Source organism: Pseudophryne corroboree, chromosome 5 (genome assembly GCF_028390025.1).
Source record: "Pseudophryne corroboree isolate aPseCor3 chromosome 5, aPseCor3.hap2, whole genome shotgun sequence".
NCBI lineage: Eukaryota > Metazoa > Chordata > Amphibia > Anura > Myobatrachidae > Pseudophryne > Pseudophryne corroboree.
This window is the reverse complement of record NC_086448.1, coordinates 790,644,440-790,665,156: the sequence shown is the minus strand read 5'-3', so window position 1 is coordinate 790,665,156 and position 20,717 is coordinate 790,644,440. Positions and strand designations below refer to the sequence as shown.

Below are 20,717 nucleotides of genomic sequence, written 5' to 3'. Positions count from 1 at the left end.
GGAGAAGGGGCAGGAGACTTGGGCCCAGGCTGGACCCTCCATCAGGGTTGGACCTGGGTAAAGTCCATAACCTCTTTGCCACATTGCCTCAGTAAACATGACTCCTCTATAATGAGGCGATCAGCATTTGGATGTGGGATGGCCACATTTGGTGAGGCTATATTTGGCTCCGTGGCAGCTCACCCTCGTCATGGCAACAAGCTGGCCAATCACTGTGCTGGCGGAATTTTCCAATTTTCTCATCCAGTTGCAGATGACTACGCTGAGAAGAAGCTCCTTATTATGACTCACAGGGATATATCAAACCATGGAGGACAGAGAAAAAGTAGCAACCAATCAGATCGTAACTGTTTTCAAACACAGCCTGCAGTTAGAAGCTGATTCGTTGGTACTTTATCTCTTTCCAATTTATCTCTCTCCAAGGTTTGGTACAACTTCTCCACGGAATGGACAGGTACCTTGCTGACACAAGTGAAACATTTCAACATCAGCCCCAGTACTGTTCCGGTAAAAGAAATATTATTGACAGTATATTTAACTGGTTGCTATGGGTTACAGCAAATATTTTGTACACTTTTATAGCAATACTCCTTTGTAGGGATTGTATGATTCTTGCACAGCAATATACTGTATGGGCAGTGCTGGGAACTTCTCTCTAGAAACCGCCACACACTATAGATCAGGGGTGGCCCCTGCTATAAAGATGAATAATTTCTGTTCACACCATTGTTCCAAGAAATGTATTTATACAATGGGATGGACGCTAGTAGCTAATTAATCACTTTTGTTGCAAAAAGCGGATACCAGAAGTCTGCAAGCCCATGGCCCCGCAGTGGCAGTCACTTGCCAAGTAGATACATTCACTTGGTAGGTCCATGAAACTGTGGTTTTTGGGGGGGGTTTTCATGTCAGAATTGTTAAAAGTCAATCAAATTGCCTGTAATATAAATTATTACAGATTATGTCATACATTTAATGGTACAGCTGAGCGCTGCTTAATTGCAGCATTAAATCCTTATATTAACTCCAGTGCTTTGGAACGAAGGTTCCTTGGCTTAGAGGATCTTCAGAGCTTCCAGTTCAATCACTTAAAAAAAAGACTTTTCCGACCACAAAGCAATTTTAACTTACTCTGGCAGGCGAGACATAACTCCCGCAGAAAGGGACGAGAGTCCATCGTTTACTCTCAGTGGTCGACCCTTCCAAGCCCAGCTCACAAACATCTCCATTACCAGCATAATGAAGAAATAAGCGGTTGCCTGCAAGAAGAAAAACAGAAATGATTGCCTGCGGCTCAAACTCATACTCATGGCTTTCGTTATGCCGCTAACCCCTTCGTGACGTATATTTTTTATTGAAGCCTAGGCCAAAGGGCAGAGTCAGTCACCTGCAGGGTATGTTGTGTGGTCTCATATCCCGGGTATAGTGCCCAGAGCTATTCACTTACCCGCAATCAGGACTGGCAACAAAAATCTTGGGGCACCATACAGTGATATCACTGGGGCCCCCCTCAGATTAGATATATGCGCTATATAAGAAACTGTTAAAATATATATATATTTCTATATTCATTTATACAAATATAGAAATATGTATATCTCTCCCTCCTCCCCCCCACATACCACAGTTTGTGTCTCCCTCACTCCTTCCTTCCATTCCCAGCTCCCCCAGCCCTGTATCCCCACACCAATCCACTCCATACTTGCCTACTCTCCCAGAATGGCCGGGAGGCTCCCGAAAATCAGGTGACCCTCCCGGCCCCCCGGAAGAGCAGGCAAGTCTCCCGATTTCAGGGGTCCCCCCTGCCCATCTGCCCACTGAGTGTGTAAAGTGGGCGGCCCAGGCAGTCGATGACGCGATTCTTGCTAAATCGCGTCATCATAGCCATGCCCCCTGCAGTGTAATGCCGGTGATCGCGGCGTTACAGAGTGGGGGGGCGTGGCTTAAAGGATGTGCCACTCCCGCAGAGAGCAGCCAGAATGTCGGTAAGTATGATCCACTCTTCCGCCGGGGAGCAACTGACGTGTGCTGCAACCACCAGATCCGAACACCGCACAGCAGAACCTACTAGAAGAGGCCAGTGCAGGGCACGGAAATCCTGGGCAGTGGAGCTGCTGCCATAACACGTAACTGCCTGCAACAGAGCAGAACCCGGAAGAGCATACGCACACTCGCGCCGCACAGTCACTGTGTGTGAGAGGCTCCTGTCACTCTGAGGCTGCGGCCACACCACCTACAGCTCACTGCCCTATTTGGAGAAGACGGCTCACATCCCTGCCAGGTACTTATCAGCATATACTTGGGGCCCTTCTGATCCTTGGGGCCCAGTACAGTTGTCCCCTTTGTACCCACCTGTCGCCGGCCCTGCCCGCAATCAACCCACCAGCAGCCCCCGCGGCAGCAGATTGAGGTCTATTCTTGAAGCAGTTTAAAGAGTGGAGAAGTGAGCCTGAGGAGAAGTTGCCCATGGCAACCAAACAGCTGCTCCGTACAATTGTATAGTATGCAAATTATACGTAAATGTTACTTCAATGCTGATTGGTTGCCATGGGCAACTTCTCCACAGGCTCACTTCTCCACACTTTTCACTGCTTCATAAATAGACCCCTAAAGCTTATTTCTGCTCACTACCTCCGCAGAGTGTAAGCAAAAACAAGCAATTACTGCTGGCTATGAGCTGCTGGAGGGTTGATCGTGGAGCTCTAAATGGATAGCTCTTTGCTCAAGAGAAGGGATCTCATTATAGATGTGTCCTCACTTTCTGGGCGTCCCTATGCCGCGAGAGAACCAGCGAGACTGAGATGCTCCGAGAGGACTGGTGTACTGCATTTTTCTTTCAATTTTGTTTCATTGTCGTATCGCAGACGCAGCAAAACACCACCCACAGTGCGCCAGAGACGCTGGGCTGCGATTGTAGTCATGGAGAGAGATAAAGTACCAATCAATCAGCTCCTGTAATTTTTCAAACACAGCCTGTAATATGGAAGTTAGGAGCGGGAGCTGATTGGCTGGTAGTTTATCTCTTTTCAATGCTTAGTATATACTGTATACCCCTTTATCTCTCTCCACTTTATCTCTATATCAGCTTTGATCATTCTCCCTCCAAGAGAGTTTGGACTTCATTTCAGTATCATATGGTAATGAGATGATTTTTATCATTATTATTATTATTATTATTATTATTATTATTATTATTCAAGTATATGATCAAAAATTGGAAAAAATAAGAATTTACTTACCGATAATTCTATTTCTCGGAGTCCGTAGTGGATGCTGGGGTTCCTGAAAGGACCATGGGGAATAGCGGCTCCGCAGGAGACAGGGCACAAAAAGTAAAGCTTTAGGATCAGGTGGTGTGCACTGGCTCCTCCCCCTATGACCCTCCTCCAAGCCTCAGTTAGGATACTGTGCCCGGACGAGCGTACACAATAAGGAAGGATTTTGAATCCCGGGTAAGACTCATACCAGCCACACCAATCACACTGTACAACCTGTGATCTGAACCCAGTTAACAGTATGATAACAGCGGAGCCTCTGAAAAGATGGCTCACAACAATAATAACCCAATTTTTGTAACTATGTACAAGTATTGCAGATAATCCGCACTTGGGATGGGCGCCCAGCATCCACTACGGACTCCGAGAAATAGAATTATCGGTAAGTAAATTCTTATTTTCTCTATCGTCCTAGTGGATGCTGGGGTTCCTGAAAGGACCATGGGGATAATACCAAAGCTCCCAAACGGGCGGGAGAGTGCGGATGACTCTGCAGCACCGAATGAGAGAACTCCAGGTCCTCCTTAGCCAGGGTATCAAATTTGTAGGATTTTACCAACGTGTTTGCCCCTGACTAAATAGCCGCTCGGCAAAGTTGTAAAGCCGAGACCCCTCGGGCAGCCGCCCAAGATAAGCCCACCTTCCTTGTGGAATGGGCATTTACATATTTTGGCTGTGGCAGGCCTGCCACAGAATGTGCAAGCTGAATTGTATTACACATCCAACTAGCAATAGTCTGCTTAGAAGCAAGAGCACCCAGTTTGTTGGGTGCATACAGGATAACAGCAAGTCAGTTTTCCTGACTCCAGCCGTCCTGGAACCTATATTTACAGGGCCCTGACAACATCTAGCAACCTGGAGTCCTCCAAGTCCCTAGTAGGCGCAAGGCACCAAAATAAGCTGGTTCAGGTGAAACACTGACACCACCTTAGGGAGAGAACTGGGGACGAGTCCGCAGCTCTGCCCTGTCCAAATGGACAACCAGATATGGGCTTTTTTGAGAAAAAAAACCACCAATTTGACACTCGCCTGGTCCAGGCCAGGGCCAAGAGCATGGTCACTTTTCATGTGAGATGCTTCAAATCCACAGATTTGACTGGTTTTAAACCAATGTGATTTGAGGAATCCCAGAACTACGTTGAGATCCCACAGTGCCACTGGAGGCACCAAAGGGGGTTGTATATGCAATACTCCCTTGACAAACTTCTGGACTTCAGGAACTGAAGCCACTTCTTTCTGGAAGAAAATCGACAGGGCCGAAATTTGAACCTTAATGGACCCCAATTTGAGGCCCATAGACACTCCTGTTTGCAGGAAATGCAGGAATCGACCGAGTTGAAATTTCTTCGTGGGGCCTTTCTGGCCTCACACCACGCAACATATTTTTGCCACATGTGGTGATAATGTTGTGCGGTCACCTCCTTTCTGGCTTTGACCAGGGTAGGAATGACCTCTTCCGGAATGCCTTTTTCCCTTAGGATCCGGCGTTCCACCGCCATGCCGTCAAACGCAGCTGCGGTAAGTCTTGGAACAGACATGGTACTTGCTGAAACAAGTCCCTTCTTAGCGGCAGAGGCCATAAGTCCTCTGTGAGCATCTCTTGAAGTTCCGGGTACCAAGTCCTTCTTGGCCAATCCGGAGCCATGAGTATAGTTCTTACTCCTCTACGTCTTATAAGTCTCAGTACCTTAGGTATGAGAAGCAGAGGATGGAACACATACACCGACTGGTACATCCATGGTGTTACCAGAACGTCCACAGCTATTGCTTGACGGTCTCTTAACCTGGCGCAATACCTGTCCCGTTTTTTGTTCAGACGGTACGCCATCTTGTCCACCTTTGGTATTTCCCAACGGTTTACAATCATGTGGAAAACTTCCCGATGAAGTTTCCACTCTGCCGGGTGGAGGTCGTGCCTGCTGAGGAAGTCTGCTTCCCAGTTTCCATTCCCGGAATGAAACACTGCTGACAGTGCTATCACATGATTTTCCGCCCAGCGAAAAGTCCTTGCAGTTTTTGCCATTGCCCTCCTGCTTCTTGTGCCGCCCTGTCTATTTACGTGGGCGACTGCCGTGATGTTTTTCCCACTGGATCAATACCGGCTGACCTTGAAGCAGAGGTCTTGCTAAGCTTAGAGTATTATAAATTTACCCTTAGCTCCAGTATATTTATGTGGAGAAAAGTCTCCAGACTTGATCACACTCCCTGGAAATTTTTTCCTTGTGTGACTGCTCCCCAGCCTCTCGGGCTGGCCTCCGTGGTCACCAGCATCCAATCCTGAATGCCGAATCTGCGGCCCTCTAGAAGATGAGCACTCTGTAACCACCACAGGAGAGACACCCTTGTCCTTGGATATAGGGTTATCCGCTGATGCATCTGAAGATGCGATCCGGACCATTTGTCCAGCAGATCCCACTGAAAAATTCTTGCGTGAAATCTGCCGAATGGAATTGCTTCGTAGGAAGTCACCATCTTTACCAGGACCCTTGTGCAATGATGCACTGATTTTAGGAGGTTCCTGACTAGCTCGGATAACTCCCTGGCTTTCTCTTCCGGGAGAAACACCTTTTTCTGGACTGTGTCCAGAATCATCCCTAGGCACAGCAGACTTGTCGTCGGGATCAGCTGCGATTTTGGAATATTTAGAATCCACCCGTGCTGTTGTAGCAGTATCCGAGATAGTGCTACTCCGACCTCCAACTGTTCCCTGGACTTTGCCCTTATCAGGAGATCGTCCAAGTAAGGGATAATTAAGACGCCTTTTCTTCGAAGAAGAATCATCATTTCGGCCATTACCTTGGTAAAGACCCGGGGTGCCGTGGACAATCCAAACGGCAGCGTCTGAAACTGATAGTGACAGTTCTGTACCACGAACCTGAGGTACCCTTAGTGAGAAGGGCAAATTTTGGACATGGAGGTAAGCATCCCTGATGTCTCGGGACACTATATAGTCCCCTTCTTCCTGGTTCGTTATCACTGCTCTGAGTGACTCCATCTTGATTTGAACCTTTGTAAGTGTTCAAATTTTTTTAGATTTAGAATAGGTCTCACCTAGCCTTCTGGCTTCAGTACCACAATATAATGTGGAATAATACCCCTTTTCTTGTTGTAGGAGGGGTAATTTGATTATCACCTGCTGGGAATACAGCTTGTGAATTGTTTCCCATACTGCCTCCTTGTCGGAGGGAGACCATGGTAAACCAGACTTCAGGAGCCTGCGAAGGGGAAACGTCTCGACATTCCAATCTGTACCCCTGGGATACTACATGTAGGATCCAGGGGTCCTGTACGGTCCCAGCGTCATGCTGAGAGCTTGGCAGAAGCGGTGGAACGCTTCTGTTCCTGGGAATGGGCTGCCTGCTGCAGTCTTCTTCCCTTTCCTCTATCCCTGGGCAGATATGACTCTTATAGGGACGAAAGGACTGAGGCTGAAAAGACGGTGTCTTTTTCTGCAGAGATGTGACTTAGGGTAAAAACGGTGGATTTTCCAGCAGTTGCCGTGGCCACCAGGTCCGATGGACCGACCCCAAATAACTCCTCTTCCTTTATACGGCAATACACCTTTGTGCCGTTTGGAATCTGCATCACCTGACCACTGTCGTGTCCATAAACATCTTCTGGCAGATATGGACATCGCACTTACTCTTGATGCCAGAGTGCAAATATCCCTCTGTGCATCTCGCATATATAGAAAATGCATCCTTTAAATGCTCTATAGTCAATAAAATACTGTCCCTGTCAAGGGTATCAATATTTTTAGTCAGGGAATCCGACCAAGCCACCCCAGCTCTGCACAACCAGGCTGAGGCGATCGCTGGTCGCAGTATAACACCAGTATGTGTGTATATACTTTTTATGATATTTTCCAGCCTCCTGTCAGCTGGCTCCTTGAGGACGGCCCTATCTATAGACGGTACCGCCACTTGTTTTGATAAGCGTGTGAGCGCCTTATCCACCCTAAGGGGTGTTTCCCAACGCGCCCTAACTTCTGGCGGGAAAGGGTATACCGCCCATAATTTTCTATCGGGGGGAACCCACGCATCATCACACACTTCATTTAATTTATCTGATTCAGGAAAAACTACGGTAGTTTTTTCACATCCCACATAATACCCTCTTTTGTGGTACTTGTAGTATCAGAAATATGTAACACCTCCTTCATTGCCCTTAACGTGTGGCCCTAATAAGGAATACGTTTGTTTATTCACCGTCGACACTGGATTCAGTGTCCGTGTCTGTGTCTGTGTCGACCGACTAAAGTAAACGGGCGTTTTAAAACCCCTGACGGTGTTTCTGAGACGTCTGGACCGGTACTAATTGTTTGTCGGCCGTCTCATGTCGTCAACCGACCTTGCAGCGTGTTGACATTATCACGTAATTCCCTAAATAAGCCATCCATTCCGGTGTCGACTCCCTAGAGAGTGACATCACCATTACAGGCAATTGCTCCGCCTCCTCACCAACATCGTCCTCATACATGTCGACACACACGTACCGACACACAGCACACACACAGGGAATGCTCTGATAGAGGACAGGACCCACTAGCCCTTTGGAGAGACAGAGGGAGAGTTTGCCAGCACACACCAAAAACGCTATAATTATATAGGGACAACCTTATATAAGTGTTTTCCCTTATAGCATCTTTTATATATTTCTAACGCCAAATTAGTGCCCCCCCTCTCTGTTTTAACCCTGTTTCTGTAGTGCAGTGCAGGGGAGAGCCTGGGAGCCTTCCCTCCAGCCTTTCTGTGAGGGAAAATGGCGCTGTGTGCTGAGGAGATAGGCCCCGCCCCTTTTTCGGCGGGCTCGTCTCCCGCTCTTTAATGGATTCTGGCAGGGGTTAAATATCTCCATATAGCCCCCGGAGGCTATATGTGAGGTATTTTTAGCCAAAAAAGGTTTTCATTTGCCTCCCAGGGCGCCCCCCTCCCAGCGCCCTGCACCCTCAGTGACTGCCGTGTGAAGTGTGCTGAGAGGAAATGGCGCACAGCTGCAGTGCTGTGCGCTACCTTAAGAAGACTGAGGAGTCTTCTGCCGCCGATTCTGGACCTCTTCTCGTTTCAGCATCTGCAAGGGGGCCGGCGGCGAGGCTCCGGTGACCATCCAGGCTGTACCTGTGATCGTCCCTCTGGAGCTAATGTCCAGTAGCCAAAGAAGCCAATCCATCCTGCACGCAGGTGAGTTCACTTCTTCTCCCCTAAGTCCCTCGTTGCAGTGATCCTGTTGCCAGCAGGACTCACTGTAAAATAAAAAACCTAAGCTAAACTTTTCTAAGCAGCTCTTTAGGAGAGCCACCTAGATTGCACCCTTCTCGGCCGGGCACAAAAATCTAACTGGGGCTTGGAGGAGGGTCATAGGGGGAGGAGCCAGTGCACACCACCTGATCCTAAAGCTTTACTTTTTGTGCCCTGTCTCCTGCGGAGCCGCTATTCCCCATGGTCCTTTCAGGAACCCCAGCATCCACTAGGACGATAGAGAAAATATGTTTTCCATTGATTACTGGTGTAACACTAAATACACTGATGGAGAGGCAGAAACTCCTGTAGGCAGCTGTATACTTGGCAGCACAGGAGGATGGCAATGGAGCAGAACTAGCTAGCCTGCCCGAAGTGTGGTGAGCGTAGCAAGCCTGCATGGGCCTACGTTTGTACTGATGGTGGTTACATAACATGATATATACAAGATTTGCAACAAAAAAAACACGTCAACCATTGTGTGTCGACCATAGTCATATCGACCTTTTGTACCTGTCGACCTTAAGCACTGTTGACCTTTCATCTGTCTATCTTTTGTACCCATTGACCTAATGTATGTCGACCATTTGGTGTTGACCTAGTGACTGTCGGCCATAACGTAATCAATCCATTGATCCACACCCTATACTAATACTTGTTACTTATACAAGCAGCATTCTGATCAGTGTTCTCTCTACACTCTTATCTGATAACACATCGGCTCAGCACAGGCCAGTAGGCAGCAGAATCCAGAGTGACAGCTGCAGGGTTAGTGGTGACAGGCAGGCAGCAGAATCCAGAGTGACAGCTGCAGGGTTAGTGGTGACAGGCAGGCAGCAGAATCCAGAGTGACAGCTGCAGGGTTAGTGGTGACAGGCAGGTAGCAGAATCCAGAGTAACAGCTGCAGGGTTATGGGTGACAGACAGGCAGCAGAATCCAGAGTAACAGCTGCAGGATTGGGGGTGACAGGCTGGCAGCAGAATCCAGAGTAAAAGCTGCAGGGTTGGGGGTGACAGGCAGACAACAGGATCCAGATTCACAGCTACAGAGTTGGTTTGACAGGCAGGCAGCAGAATCCAGAGTGACAGTTGCAGGGTTATGGGTGATAGGCAGGCAGCAGAATCCAGAGTGATAGCTGCAGGGTTATGTCTGACAGGCAGGCAGCAGGATCCAGAGTGACAGCTGCAGGGTTATGTCTGACAGGCAGACAACAGCATCCAGAGTGACAGCTGTAGGATTAGGGGTGACAGGCAGACAAAAGAATCCAGAGTGACAGCTGCAGGGTTATGTCTGACAGGCAGACAACAGCATCCAGAGTGACAGCTGTAGGATTAGGGGTGACAGGCAGACAAAAGAATCCAGAGTGACAGCTGCAGGGTTAGGGGTGACAGTCAGGCAGCAAACTCCAGAGTGACAGCTGCAGGGTTGGGGATGAAAGGCAGGCAGCAGGTTTGTTGGTGATAGGCTAAAAGCAGGGTTTGGGATGACAGGCAAACAGCAAATTCTGGGTAACTGTCTGTAAGAACATCAGGGGATAAAGGGCTGTCAGAAGCAGTTTAGATGGTGACAAGCAGGCTGCAGATTAATTGGTGATGAGCAGGCAGCAGGGTTGGTTTCACTGACTGACAGCAGATTTCAATGTGATAGGCAGGCAGCACTAGGTTCATGGCTAACAGAAAAGCTACAGGTTTGGGGTAACTGGCAGGCAGCAAGATTGGAGGTCACCAGCAAGCAAGAGGTTTGGGGTAACTGGTAGGCAGAAGATTTGGGATCCAGAGGGACAGCTGCAAGCCGAAGAACGGGGCTATGTTTTGCATAGGCCTGCAGGTCACAAGATGACGCAATCTTCTTGAGGCAGATGATGTTTTAATGCCAACAAATAGTTCTAAAGAAAACTCTTCCCTATTGCTATGGGAAACAGCATACAGCAAGATGTTCACAGCAGAAAGTGGTTGGTATAATACACACTGGAGGCTCACAGCCTCCTCTTTTTATACAGTAAAATCACAAACCACAGTCCTTTCCATCCAATCAGGATATCTTACAAAATATAAATAAATAAATAAAACAATTTCCTCTTTCCTGGCACACACAAAGTTTTGTATAATTTAAACTCCAATTCCTACCACCTGGGAGTTTACACTTCGCCATTGATAAATTTATCACATAGCTTCAAAATACAAATGTTTCTGTCTCATTCACATCTCCATGCAAACCCAGTGTTTGGGATTACAACAGAAAAGGCTGCAACACAACAAACAGTCTTCCTTCCACCGTCGTTTGCATTTCAAAGATGTTTGGCCACCAAGAGGCCGGCTAATTGACACTTACTTGTACATAGCAAGTCTGGAGCTAGGACAATTACCATACGACTTCCTATGCAAAAAGTGTCTCACAAACTATTTTCAAGGCCTTTTTAGAAACAAAATACCTTGTACTTTTCTCATAAGTGCCCTGTCCATCAGTTCTATAACTGTCCATCATTCTCCAACTGCGCACTGCGCAGCGATATAACATATGACACATTATTAAACATATTTTAAATACCCGGTGCCTAGCACCCACAATACATTTAAAGATGGCGACTAGCGCCAGTGCACAGTTTAAAAGTGGCGCCAAGTGCCTATTGTCCTCCTAATGGCACCGGGCACTAGGGGTTAACCCCTTCAGTGCTGCGGCGGCCATTACACGTGTGGCTGGTTAGTCTCTCCGGCCACAGTGACAAATAAGCAGCAGGTTTGGAGGTGACAAGCAGGCAGCAGGTTAGGAGGTGACAGGCAGGCAGCAGCAGAGTCAGGGGTCACAGATAAACAGCAGGTTTGGAGGTGACAGGCAGCAGGTTTGGAGGTGACAGGACGACAGCAGCTTTGGAGGTGACAGGCAGGCAGCAGGTTAGGAAGTGGCAGGCAGGCAGCAGGTTAGGAGGTGACAGGCAGGCAGCAGGTTAGGAGGTGTCAGGCAGCAGGTTAGGAGGTGACAGGCAGGCAGCAGGTTTGGAGGTGACAGACAGGCAGCAGGTTTGGAGTTTGTCAGGCAGCAGGTTAGGAGGTGACAGGCAGGCAGCAGCTTTGGAGCTAGCAGACAGGCAGCAGGTTAGGAGGTGTCAGGCAGCAGGTTAGGAGGTGACAGGCAGCAGGTTAGGAGGTGACAGGCAGGCAGCAGGTTTGGAGGTGACAGACAGGCAGCAGGTTTGGAGGTGGCAGACAGGCAGCAGGTTTGGCGGTGACAGACAGGCAGCAGGTTAGGAAGTGGCAGGCAGGCAGCAGGTTAGTAGGTGACAGGCAGGCAGCAGGTTAGGGCCTGAAATTGTTAAGAAAGCATGTTAAGGATGTCTTTCCAAAGCTGCAGTTAGAACTGGAGTTTTAACTGGATTTGGACTTTGGACTACTCTAGATTTTAAATGAAATTTTTTTACAAACACTGCAGAACAGGATCATTCCTCACCTCACCTCTTTTCAGCTCTGGCACGAGAACACCAGGACAAGGCTTACCACACTTAAAGATCCCCCTCTCAGGCCGGAGAGGGAGAGTACACGTTTCCGGACAATTCCGCCCGCTCACGTAACCCAGCACGTGACGCCGACACCAGGAAGTAGCAGACGGGACCCGCGAGCAGGAGCAACACAGCAGTCGAGCCGGGGACCGGAGCTGCAGACAGAACTCGCGGAGGCAGCGCAGGACGCGGGACGGGACTGCAGAAACCGGCGGCAGGCGCACCAACCTGCCCCCGGCGGTAAGTGAAACTTACACAGCCCCACACCCGCTACCTCCAGCCGAGCACAACAGGAAGAGTCTGACAGGCGGGACGCCGCAAACTGTCACACTCATTACATCAGACTAACAGAGACCACTCAGAAGCACATAGGCACACCACACCTATGGTAAAGGTGACCCTCACCAGGGTACACCCGACATTAACCCCAGCTGGGGTCCTTCTGAACAGGGTATACCATTAGGAGGGTATACTTATAAAGGGTGGTCTGCAAGACACACCTGATAGTGGCATTTTAGACTTATTGACTATAAGGGTCTGGGAAAAAGTGTACCATTCAGGAGGGTACACCTATAAAGGGTAGTCTGCACGACACACCTGAAGAGGGTTTCATAGAAACCAAAACAATAAACAAATACAGTTTATTTTGTCTCACGATTATCATTGTACACATAGGGATTACATCCATCATTGACACTCCTGATGCAAAAATAGACATTTTGCATTTGTCACCCCTTCCCTCCCCCCTCTCCCATTCTCCTGGTATCCACATCCCTAAAGTGCGCTGTCCATTTTTCCTTTCCATAGCTGCACAAGGAGGTAGGACACCTCCAGGTCTAGCGGCACTCATCCAAACCCTTCCCCAGTGAGCGCTATCTCTCCCAACCACAAAACAGCAGGTTAGGAGGTGTCAGGCAGCAGGTTAGGAGGGGACAGGCAGGCAACAGGTTTGGAGGTGACAGACAGGCAGCAGGTTTGGAGGTGTCAGGCAGCAAGTTAGGAGGTGACAGGCAGGCAGCAGGTTTGGAGGTGACAGACAGGCAGCAGGTTTGGAGGTGTCAGGCAGCAGGTTAGGAGGTGACAGGCAGGCAGCAGGTTTGGAGGTGGCAGACAGGCAGCAGGTTTGGAGGTGTCAGGCAGCAGGTTAGGAGGTGACAGGCAGGCTGCAGGTTAGGAGGTGTCAGGCAGCAGGTTAGGAGGTGACAGGCAGGCAGCAGGTTTGGAGGTGACAGGCAGGCAACAGGTTAGGAGCTGACAGGCAGGCAGAAGGTTTGGAGGTGACAGGCAGGCAGCAGGTTTGGAGGTGACAGGCAGGCAGCAGGTTTGGAGGTGACAGGCAGGCAGCAGGTTTGGAGGTGGCAGACAGGCAGCAGGCTTGGAAGTGACAGAAAGGCAGCAGGTTAGAAGGTGACAGGCAGGCAGCAGGTTTGGATGTGACAGGTAGACAGCAGGTTTGGAGGTGGCAGACAGGCAGAAGGTTTGGAGGTGAAAGGCAGGCAGCAGTTTTGGAGGTGACAGGCTGGCAGCAGGTTTGGAGGTGAAAGGCAGGGTACACACAGAAAGACCGAAAGATAAAATCTTTCACTTTCAGCTCCCTGCTCCTGACTCAAAGATCTAGAGTGCACACATGGAAAGTTCTAGCCAAATCTTTCAGTCTTTCAAAGATCTTGCCTAGATGGTTTTTGGCTACAAATGTAAATATTTTCTTAGTGGCTAGTTGACATCATCTAGTCAAAATCATTCATCGTTCATACACACTGTGTAGACAGTCAACGATCATGAACGATCTAGCCATAATTGACCTCGCTGAACAGTCTTTCATCAATTTTATTGTTTACCCGCAGGAGCGCGCCTAGTGAATGATCTAGCCTGTACACATGGGTGGGCGAGTTAATAGCTCGCTAGCAGTTTGTAGCAGCCGTGCAAACGCTATGCCTCCGCCCACTGGGAGTGTATTTAAGCTTAGCAGAAGTGCGAACGAATGTATCGCAGAGCGGCTACAAAGTTTTTTTTGTGCAGTTTCAGAGTAGCTCCAGACCTACTCAGCGCTTGCGATCACTTCAGACTGTTCAGTTCCTGTTTTGACGTCACAAACCCGCCCAGCGTTCACCCAGCCACGCCTGTGTTTTTCCTGGCACGCCTGCGTTTTTCTGAACACTCCCTGAAAACGGTCAGTTGCCACCCAGAAACGCCCGCTTCATGTCAATCACTCTGCGGCCACCAGTGCGACTGGAATGCTTCGCTAGACCCTGTGCAAAACTACATTGTTCGTTGTGCTCGTACGACGCACGTGCGCATTGCGCCGCATGCGCAGAACTGCCGTTTTTTAGCCTGATCGCTGCGCTGCGAACAAATGCAGCTAGTGATCAACTCGGAATGACCACCATGGAAGGTATTATCGTTCAATGACCTATCTAGCCAAAATAGTTGTCTAGATCGTCCCATGTGCACCCGGCTTTACTATCAGGTGACAATAGCGATAGATAGATAGATAGATAGATAGATAGATAGATAGATAGATAGATAGATAGATAGATAGATAGATAGATAGATATGGTAATACTTTACTTACTGTATGTTGAACTTTTGCCAATCAACATTATTATTATTATTATTATTATTATTATTATTGTTGTTATTATTATTATTATTATTATTTAGAATAGTATAACAGTTATGGTTTAATGTTAAAGTGCCAGACAATCAGCTCCTAACTGCCATGTTACAGGCTGTGTTTGAAAAATGACAGTTAGGAGCTGGTTGCTTGGTAGTACTTTATCTCCGTCCACTTTATCTCTCTCCAAGTCTTAGTACATAGGGGGTAATTCCAAGTTGATCGCAGCAGGAATTTTGTTAGCAGTTGGGCAAAACCATGTGCACTGCAGGGGAGGCAGATATAACATGTGCAGAGAGAGTTAGATTTGGGTGGGTTATTTTGTTTCTGTGCAGGGTAAATACTGGCTGCTTTATTTTTACACTGCAAATTAGATTGCAGATTGAACACACCCCACCCAAATCTAACTCTCTCTGCACATGTTATATCTGCCCCCCCTGCAGTAAACATGGTTTTGCCCAACTGCTAACAAAATTCCTGCTGCGATCAACTTGGAATTACCCCCATAGACCCCTTGGTCTCGCAGCATATCAGCTTTCTCACCTTCTCCACGTAATCTGGGACTTCTTCTATAGTTCTAAAGGAGGTTTCATTTGGATGCAAGGCATAAAACATCATCCGGACTCCCTTGGAGACAGACAGCTCACTCTGGCCAGTGTATCCTCCCATGGCTGGCAGGGGCCCTCGGCAGCACAAATGGAAGAGCAGGAGATTTGTATGGTTTACTGTGAGTGTGTCTCGTTGTTACATAGAAGCAGTGCACAGGCCCTAACCCTTACACACTGTGGGGAGAGCTCTTCCTGCTCGCGGGACTCTGTCACTTGCAACACAGTGAGTGGAATAAACACACCACGTGATACATAGAGATAAGAGAGCAGAACACAGAGAGATCATCACAGTAATACAACTGCTGTGATACTGATAGGGCAGAGAGGGCATCCAGGATTGGGCACTGGATATAGGCACAGAGACTCCCGTCGTAGTTTGTTACAGCCGGCCTGACATGAGACATGAGAAAGCCTATGTGGGCTATGGTTTTATTCTCAGTTTTAAATTAATCATAAATCATTATATTCTTGTGTCATTTTTTCTTCTTCAAATCTTATTAATAGCAGATTTAGGGGCTGATTGTGTAGCGCACGATGCTGCAACCGCCACTTGTGCGTCTGCGACTTTATTCTGAGAGAAACAGAGCGGTTGCATGAGAGCGGAGTGGTTTAAACCTTAAGGGGCAAATTCAGGTGCAAGATTTTTGCTATTCAATTGGGTGCAGCATTTTAGATTTTTTGAGCTGCAGGGGATTTTTTTCCCCCGCATCCCCAGAGCATGACCAATTTTTCCTAAAATCCATATCTTCATGGAAAAATGGTCGGGAATTGCTGTGGAACTGCAGAGGCACCCTCCCCCCCTCTTCATGACTAATTAAGCAATTGGAGGTGTCCAATTAGCTTAATTAGCCCAATTATTCACCTTCTGCAGTGCTGCTGCCTTCTCTGGTTCTTCTCCTGAGCATTCCATGGACCGGCCAGCACAGGACGGGTATGTACTACCCCTGCACCCTCCCCGCACACACTACACCACTTCTCAGCCCCTCCCCGCACACACTACACTACAATACCACAACTGGGGGTGTAGATAGCTCATCAACCAGGGACTGTCCTCTCATAAGTTAGCGGGGCAGGGCGTTGGCACAGCGGTAATAGCGGGATGAAGTTGCGAGTCTCAGGAGCTAAGAGGAATATGTCCGTACTGGGTGGTCTTCTGTATGCCGGCGGTCGGGCTCCCGGCGCTCAGTATACCGGCGCCGGGAGCCCGACAGCCGGCATACCGACACTTATTTTCCCTCGTGGGGGTCCACGACCCCCATAGAGGGAGAATAACCGTGCCCGTAGCGTGGCGAGCGCAGCGAGCCCGCAAGGGGCTCATTTGCGCTCGCCACGCTGTCGGTAAGCCAGCGGTCGGGCTCCCGGCGCCGGGATGCTGGTCGCCGGGAGCCCGACCGCCGGCCAGCCGTAGTGAACCCGTCCGTACTCCACTTTGTTGCTTATAAAAAGTTAATGGTTAGTTGATTAGTGAATGGAGTTTCCCCAGAGAAGCCATTTTGTTGGAGATTGTGCAGTAGCGTACTGGAATTCTAACATTGGAGACCAGAAATTTGGGTGATTCACCCAGACTCTAGTGAGATTGGTCCACTTTCCTGAATACCTACTTCCCAAGTTAAGTCTGTGTTTTTGATGACGGGACTCATTTTGTATCTCCCCATCAAGGCCCTATAGTGCACTGAATCATGATTTTGTTTGTTTTTGTTTTGTTTTTTAAGAACAGTTTATTGAAAAAATTTGTTATAATGCAGCGATGACATTTCAATAAGATTGCATTGTAAATAAAAATAAAAATATTAACAGTAAGAAGGCAACAAGGAGCAGGGGGGGGGGGGGATGTGCAGCGACACTCCAAGGGGGTGTAGGTAACATTGTAAATAGGCATAATTTACATTTCATTCATTTACATCAAGAGAAATATGTTTTCTAAGTATCTGGCAAAAACACTTCAATAGACCTCAGACAAATGATAAAAAGGAAAAACAGCAAGACTTACATGACCTTGTCAATTTACAGACCAAAAGTGAAAGGAGGAGGTGCGTCATGAAAACTCTCCACTATACTAGACAGGAACTCCATCTGATCCGTGTTCCATATAGTCATGGTGATGGCAGCTATGGACGGGATAGTAGCAGACTTCCAGTGGAAAGCAATCTTACACTTCACCGCACTAGTAATGTGCCAGATTAGCCTCCGATCTGCTTTCTCTAGGTCGCGGATCTCTCGAGGGAATAGAAAAAAGGAAGGGGTAAAGGGAACCCTAGTTTTAGTGATGTTAAAGATCAGCCTATTAACAGCTAGCCATAGAGATTAAATACTTGGGCATTCCCAAAAAATGTGGAGCAGGGTAAAAAATGAGGGTAAAAATGAGGGGGGAAAGGGGGCATCCCTGTCTAGTACCATTGTGTATGTGAACGGCTGAGAAGCGCAGCCTTTAACCAATATACGGGCCGTGGGAGAGTGGTATAGTGAATTAATTCCCGCTAAGAAGTTATCTTTGAAACCATATTAGGCCAGAGTCCTATTCATGTACAACCAGGATATACGGTCAAAGGCCTTTTCCGCGTCCAAACCCATGACCAAAGAGGGGGTTTTAGAGATATTAATAAATTGGATAGTATCCACAGCTCTTCTAATATTGTCATAGGCTTGTCTACCCGGCATGAATCCGACCTGGTCTGGATGGACCAGATGAGATATCACCCCAGCGAGGCGGTTGGCAAATATTTTTGCAAATCATTTTAGATCTGAGTTTAACAACAAAATAGGCCTATAATTACTGCAACTAGAAGGGTCTCGGTCAGGCTTTGGGATAACAACTGTCTCCGCTGTAGTAGTGGCTTTATCAAAAGGGGATACAGACAAAATATCATTGAAGAAATCTTTTAGGAAGGGTGTAAGGGACAATTTGAATTTCTTATAATATAATGCTGGGAGCCCGTCCGGGCCAGGGGCTGAAGAGTTTCCGAGCGATTTAATTATAGAATCAATCTCCGCAGCAGTGATTTCCATATTAAGAGATTGAAGTTGTGTTTCCGATAACCTTGGCAGTGAGCAACTAGAGAGACACGCATCTATGCGGTTTTGCATATCTGCAATACCTACAGGGTTAGGGATGTTATATAAAGTTTGGTAAAACTCCTGGAAACTATTAGCTATTTTTTGAGGATCATAAATTGGGTTATGCTGGGCATCATTAATAAACATTATCCTGTTCCTTTGTTTTCGGGAACGAAGACGGGCGGCTAGGAGAGAATCTGCCTTATCACCCTTAGCGTAGAATTTATACTGTAGCCATCTCATTGTTTTGGCTACCTTTGCAGAAGGAATCTGGTGTAACTGACCTTTTAGAGCTAACAATTTGCTATAGATTGAACGTTTAGGGTGCTGCTGATGTTTGAGCGTAAGAGCTTCAATCTGGCGTTCTAAATTTGCAATGGCTTGTGCATCTTTTAGTTTCTGCGCCTTTGCCAGGGATATAAAATGACCTTGTGTAGAAGCTTTGTGAGCTTCCCAAATTATAGCGGGAGAGACATCTTTAGTAGTGTTAAATTCAAAGAATTCCTCTAGAGATTTCTTCATTTGCTCCACAATTTCCTGTTTCAGGAGGAGGGAGGAATTTAATCTCCACCGGAAAAATGAAGGCGAGGGCTGCGTAGAAGAAACCAACAGCGAGACTGCCAAATGGTCGGACCAAACAACTGGAGTGACCCAGGCCTTAGACAATCCTTGGACAGAGTCACTAGTAATTAAGAAAAGGTCAATTCTAGAATTAACCCTGTGGGGGATTGAATAATGTGTATAAGTGCGTTCGGAAAAGTACAATACTCTCCAAGCATCGAACAGGCCCTGTGAAGAAATAGTGTCAGCTAATCGTTTAGATTCTCTAATAGTAGCAGGACTCGGTTTCCCAGAATTGGAGCGGTCCCATTGTAGGTCTGGAACTGCATTGAAGTCCCCTCCCACTACCACCCGGCCTCTGGAAAGTTTTGCTAAACACGGAAAACAATCTTTGTGAAAGGCACCCTTATCCAGGTTCGGGGCGTAGACCGAGGCTACCGTCAGATATCACTGCCCCAGATTCAGCACAAGAATATTGAAACGTCCCATCGGGTCTGAGAAGGATTGATCTATTGTTCAAGTAAGCCTATGGTGTAGTAGAATTGCAGTTCCTTTTTGCTTTCTATCCGAAGAGGAGTAAAAGGCCTGGGGATATGCTCGGGAGGACAAGGAAGGATGTACAGTCTTGAAGTGAGTCTCCTGCAAGAGGACTTTGTCGGCCTGCTGTTTCTTAAAAAAATACCTAAGGAGTCGAATCCAGGAGTGAGAATGCACAGGGATACAGAGGGAAAATCTATAAAATGAGAAAACAGGGAAAACAAAAAAGGTTGGTCTATAGACCAACAGTACAACAAAGTATGATCGTAGTCTCAAGGACTCGACAGACATCACGGCTGTAAGGCCCCATCTAAGGAGATAGGGCCCACTGCGATGTGGGGGATAGGCTAGTAGCATGACAAAAGAGAAGCATATTGTGACGACGCTGCCGGCCAATTCCACAAATATGCCAATTTGAGAACTGCCACATGCGCCGTACGGGGGTCACTTTTGACACAAGGGATTACTTAACTACATTCAACTGCCACCAGCAAAGACTTTTCAACGTATTTCCGACGTTGCAGGCGTCTTTAGCTTTACCTGTCACACACACACTGCAATACTTAGAAAAATAGATAGGCGTGAGCCACACAGGCTTGGAGTTCATAAGAACAACTGAATTAGGATTTTAATTTCAAGAATACTTCAGAGCTTTAGTTACAAAAAGGTTACAAAGATTATTAAGAATATTTTAAAAACACACAGAATACAGCAATTTCAATAAATGAAAAGGAAATAAAAACTTACAGAAACCCTATTCACTTACGCAAATTAATTTTAGATATTTCTGCCGTGGGGGACTTCACAGAATAACTCAGGTTACCTCCAACAGTGTTGAATCCCCAAGCGGTCACACAAACTTTTTCATGAGAGGGACAGATATAAGTGTATACTGTTCACACGGGTAGCGATTAAAGACAGCACAGACAAAATACCGGAAGACAGAGGATACAGGATAGGTCCACGGTTTAGTATGTGCTATAATTTAGCTTAGTGTGTGAGCAGAGCACGTGTGTGCATATTGGGGGTCATTCCGAGTTGATCGCTCACTGCCGATTTTCGCAGCGCAGCGATCAGGTGAAAAATTGCATTTCTGTGCATGCATATGCCCCGCAATGCGCACACGCGCGACGTACGGATACAAAGATCTTTGTGGTTGTGCTCAGGTTATAGCAAAGTTTTCCTTCGCATTGGCGGCCGCAAGAAGATTGACAGGTAGAGGGCATTTCTAGGTGTCAACTGACCGTTTTCAGGGAGTGTTTGTAAAAACGCAGGCGTGTCTGAAAAAATGCAGGCGTGGCTTGGCGTTCGCTGGGCGGGAGTATGACATCAAATCC

At 47.5% G+C, this 20,717-nt stretch overlaps 1 protein-coding gene across 1 annotated transcript in view; it reads right to left on the bottom strand.

Annotated features, from left to right (window-relative positions):
- The window catches only part of AGMO (alkylglycerol monooxygenase), a 375,267-nt gene extending 359,811 nt beyond the window's left edge, over positions 1 to 15,456 (bottom strand). The window contains exons 1-2 of the mRNA XM_063925088.1: positions 15,164 to 15,456; positions 1,132 to 1,259 (exon numbers count right to left, since the gene is read on the bottom strand). Of these exons, the coding sequence (XP_063781158.1) occupies positions 1,132 to 1,259; positions 15,164 to 15,289 (254 nt within the window). The 5' untranslated portion in view covers positions 15,290 to 15,456. The remainder of the gene's footprint in view (positions 1 to 1,131; positions 1,260 to 15,163) is intronic.
- Positions 15,457 to 20,717: the final 5,261 nt, after the last annotated feature.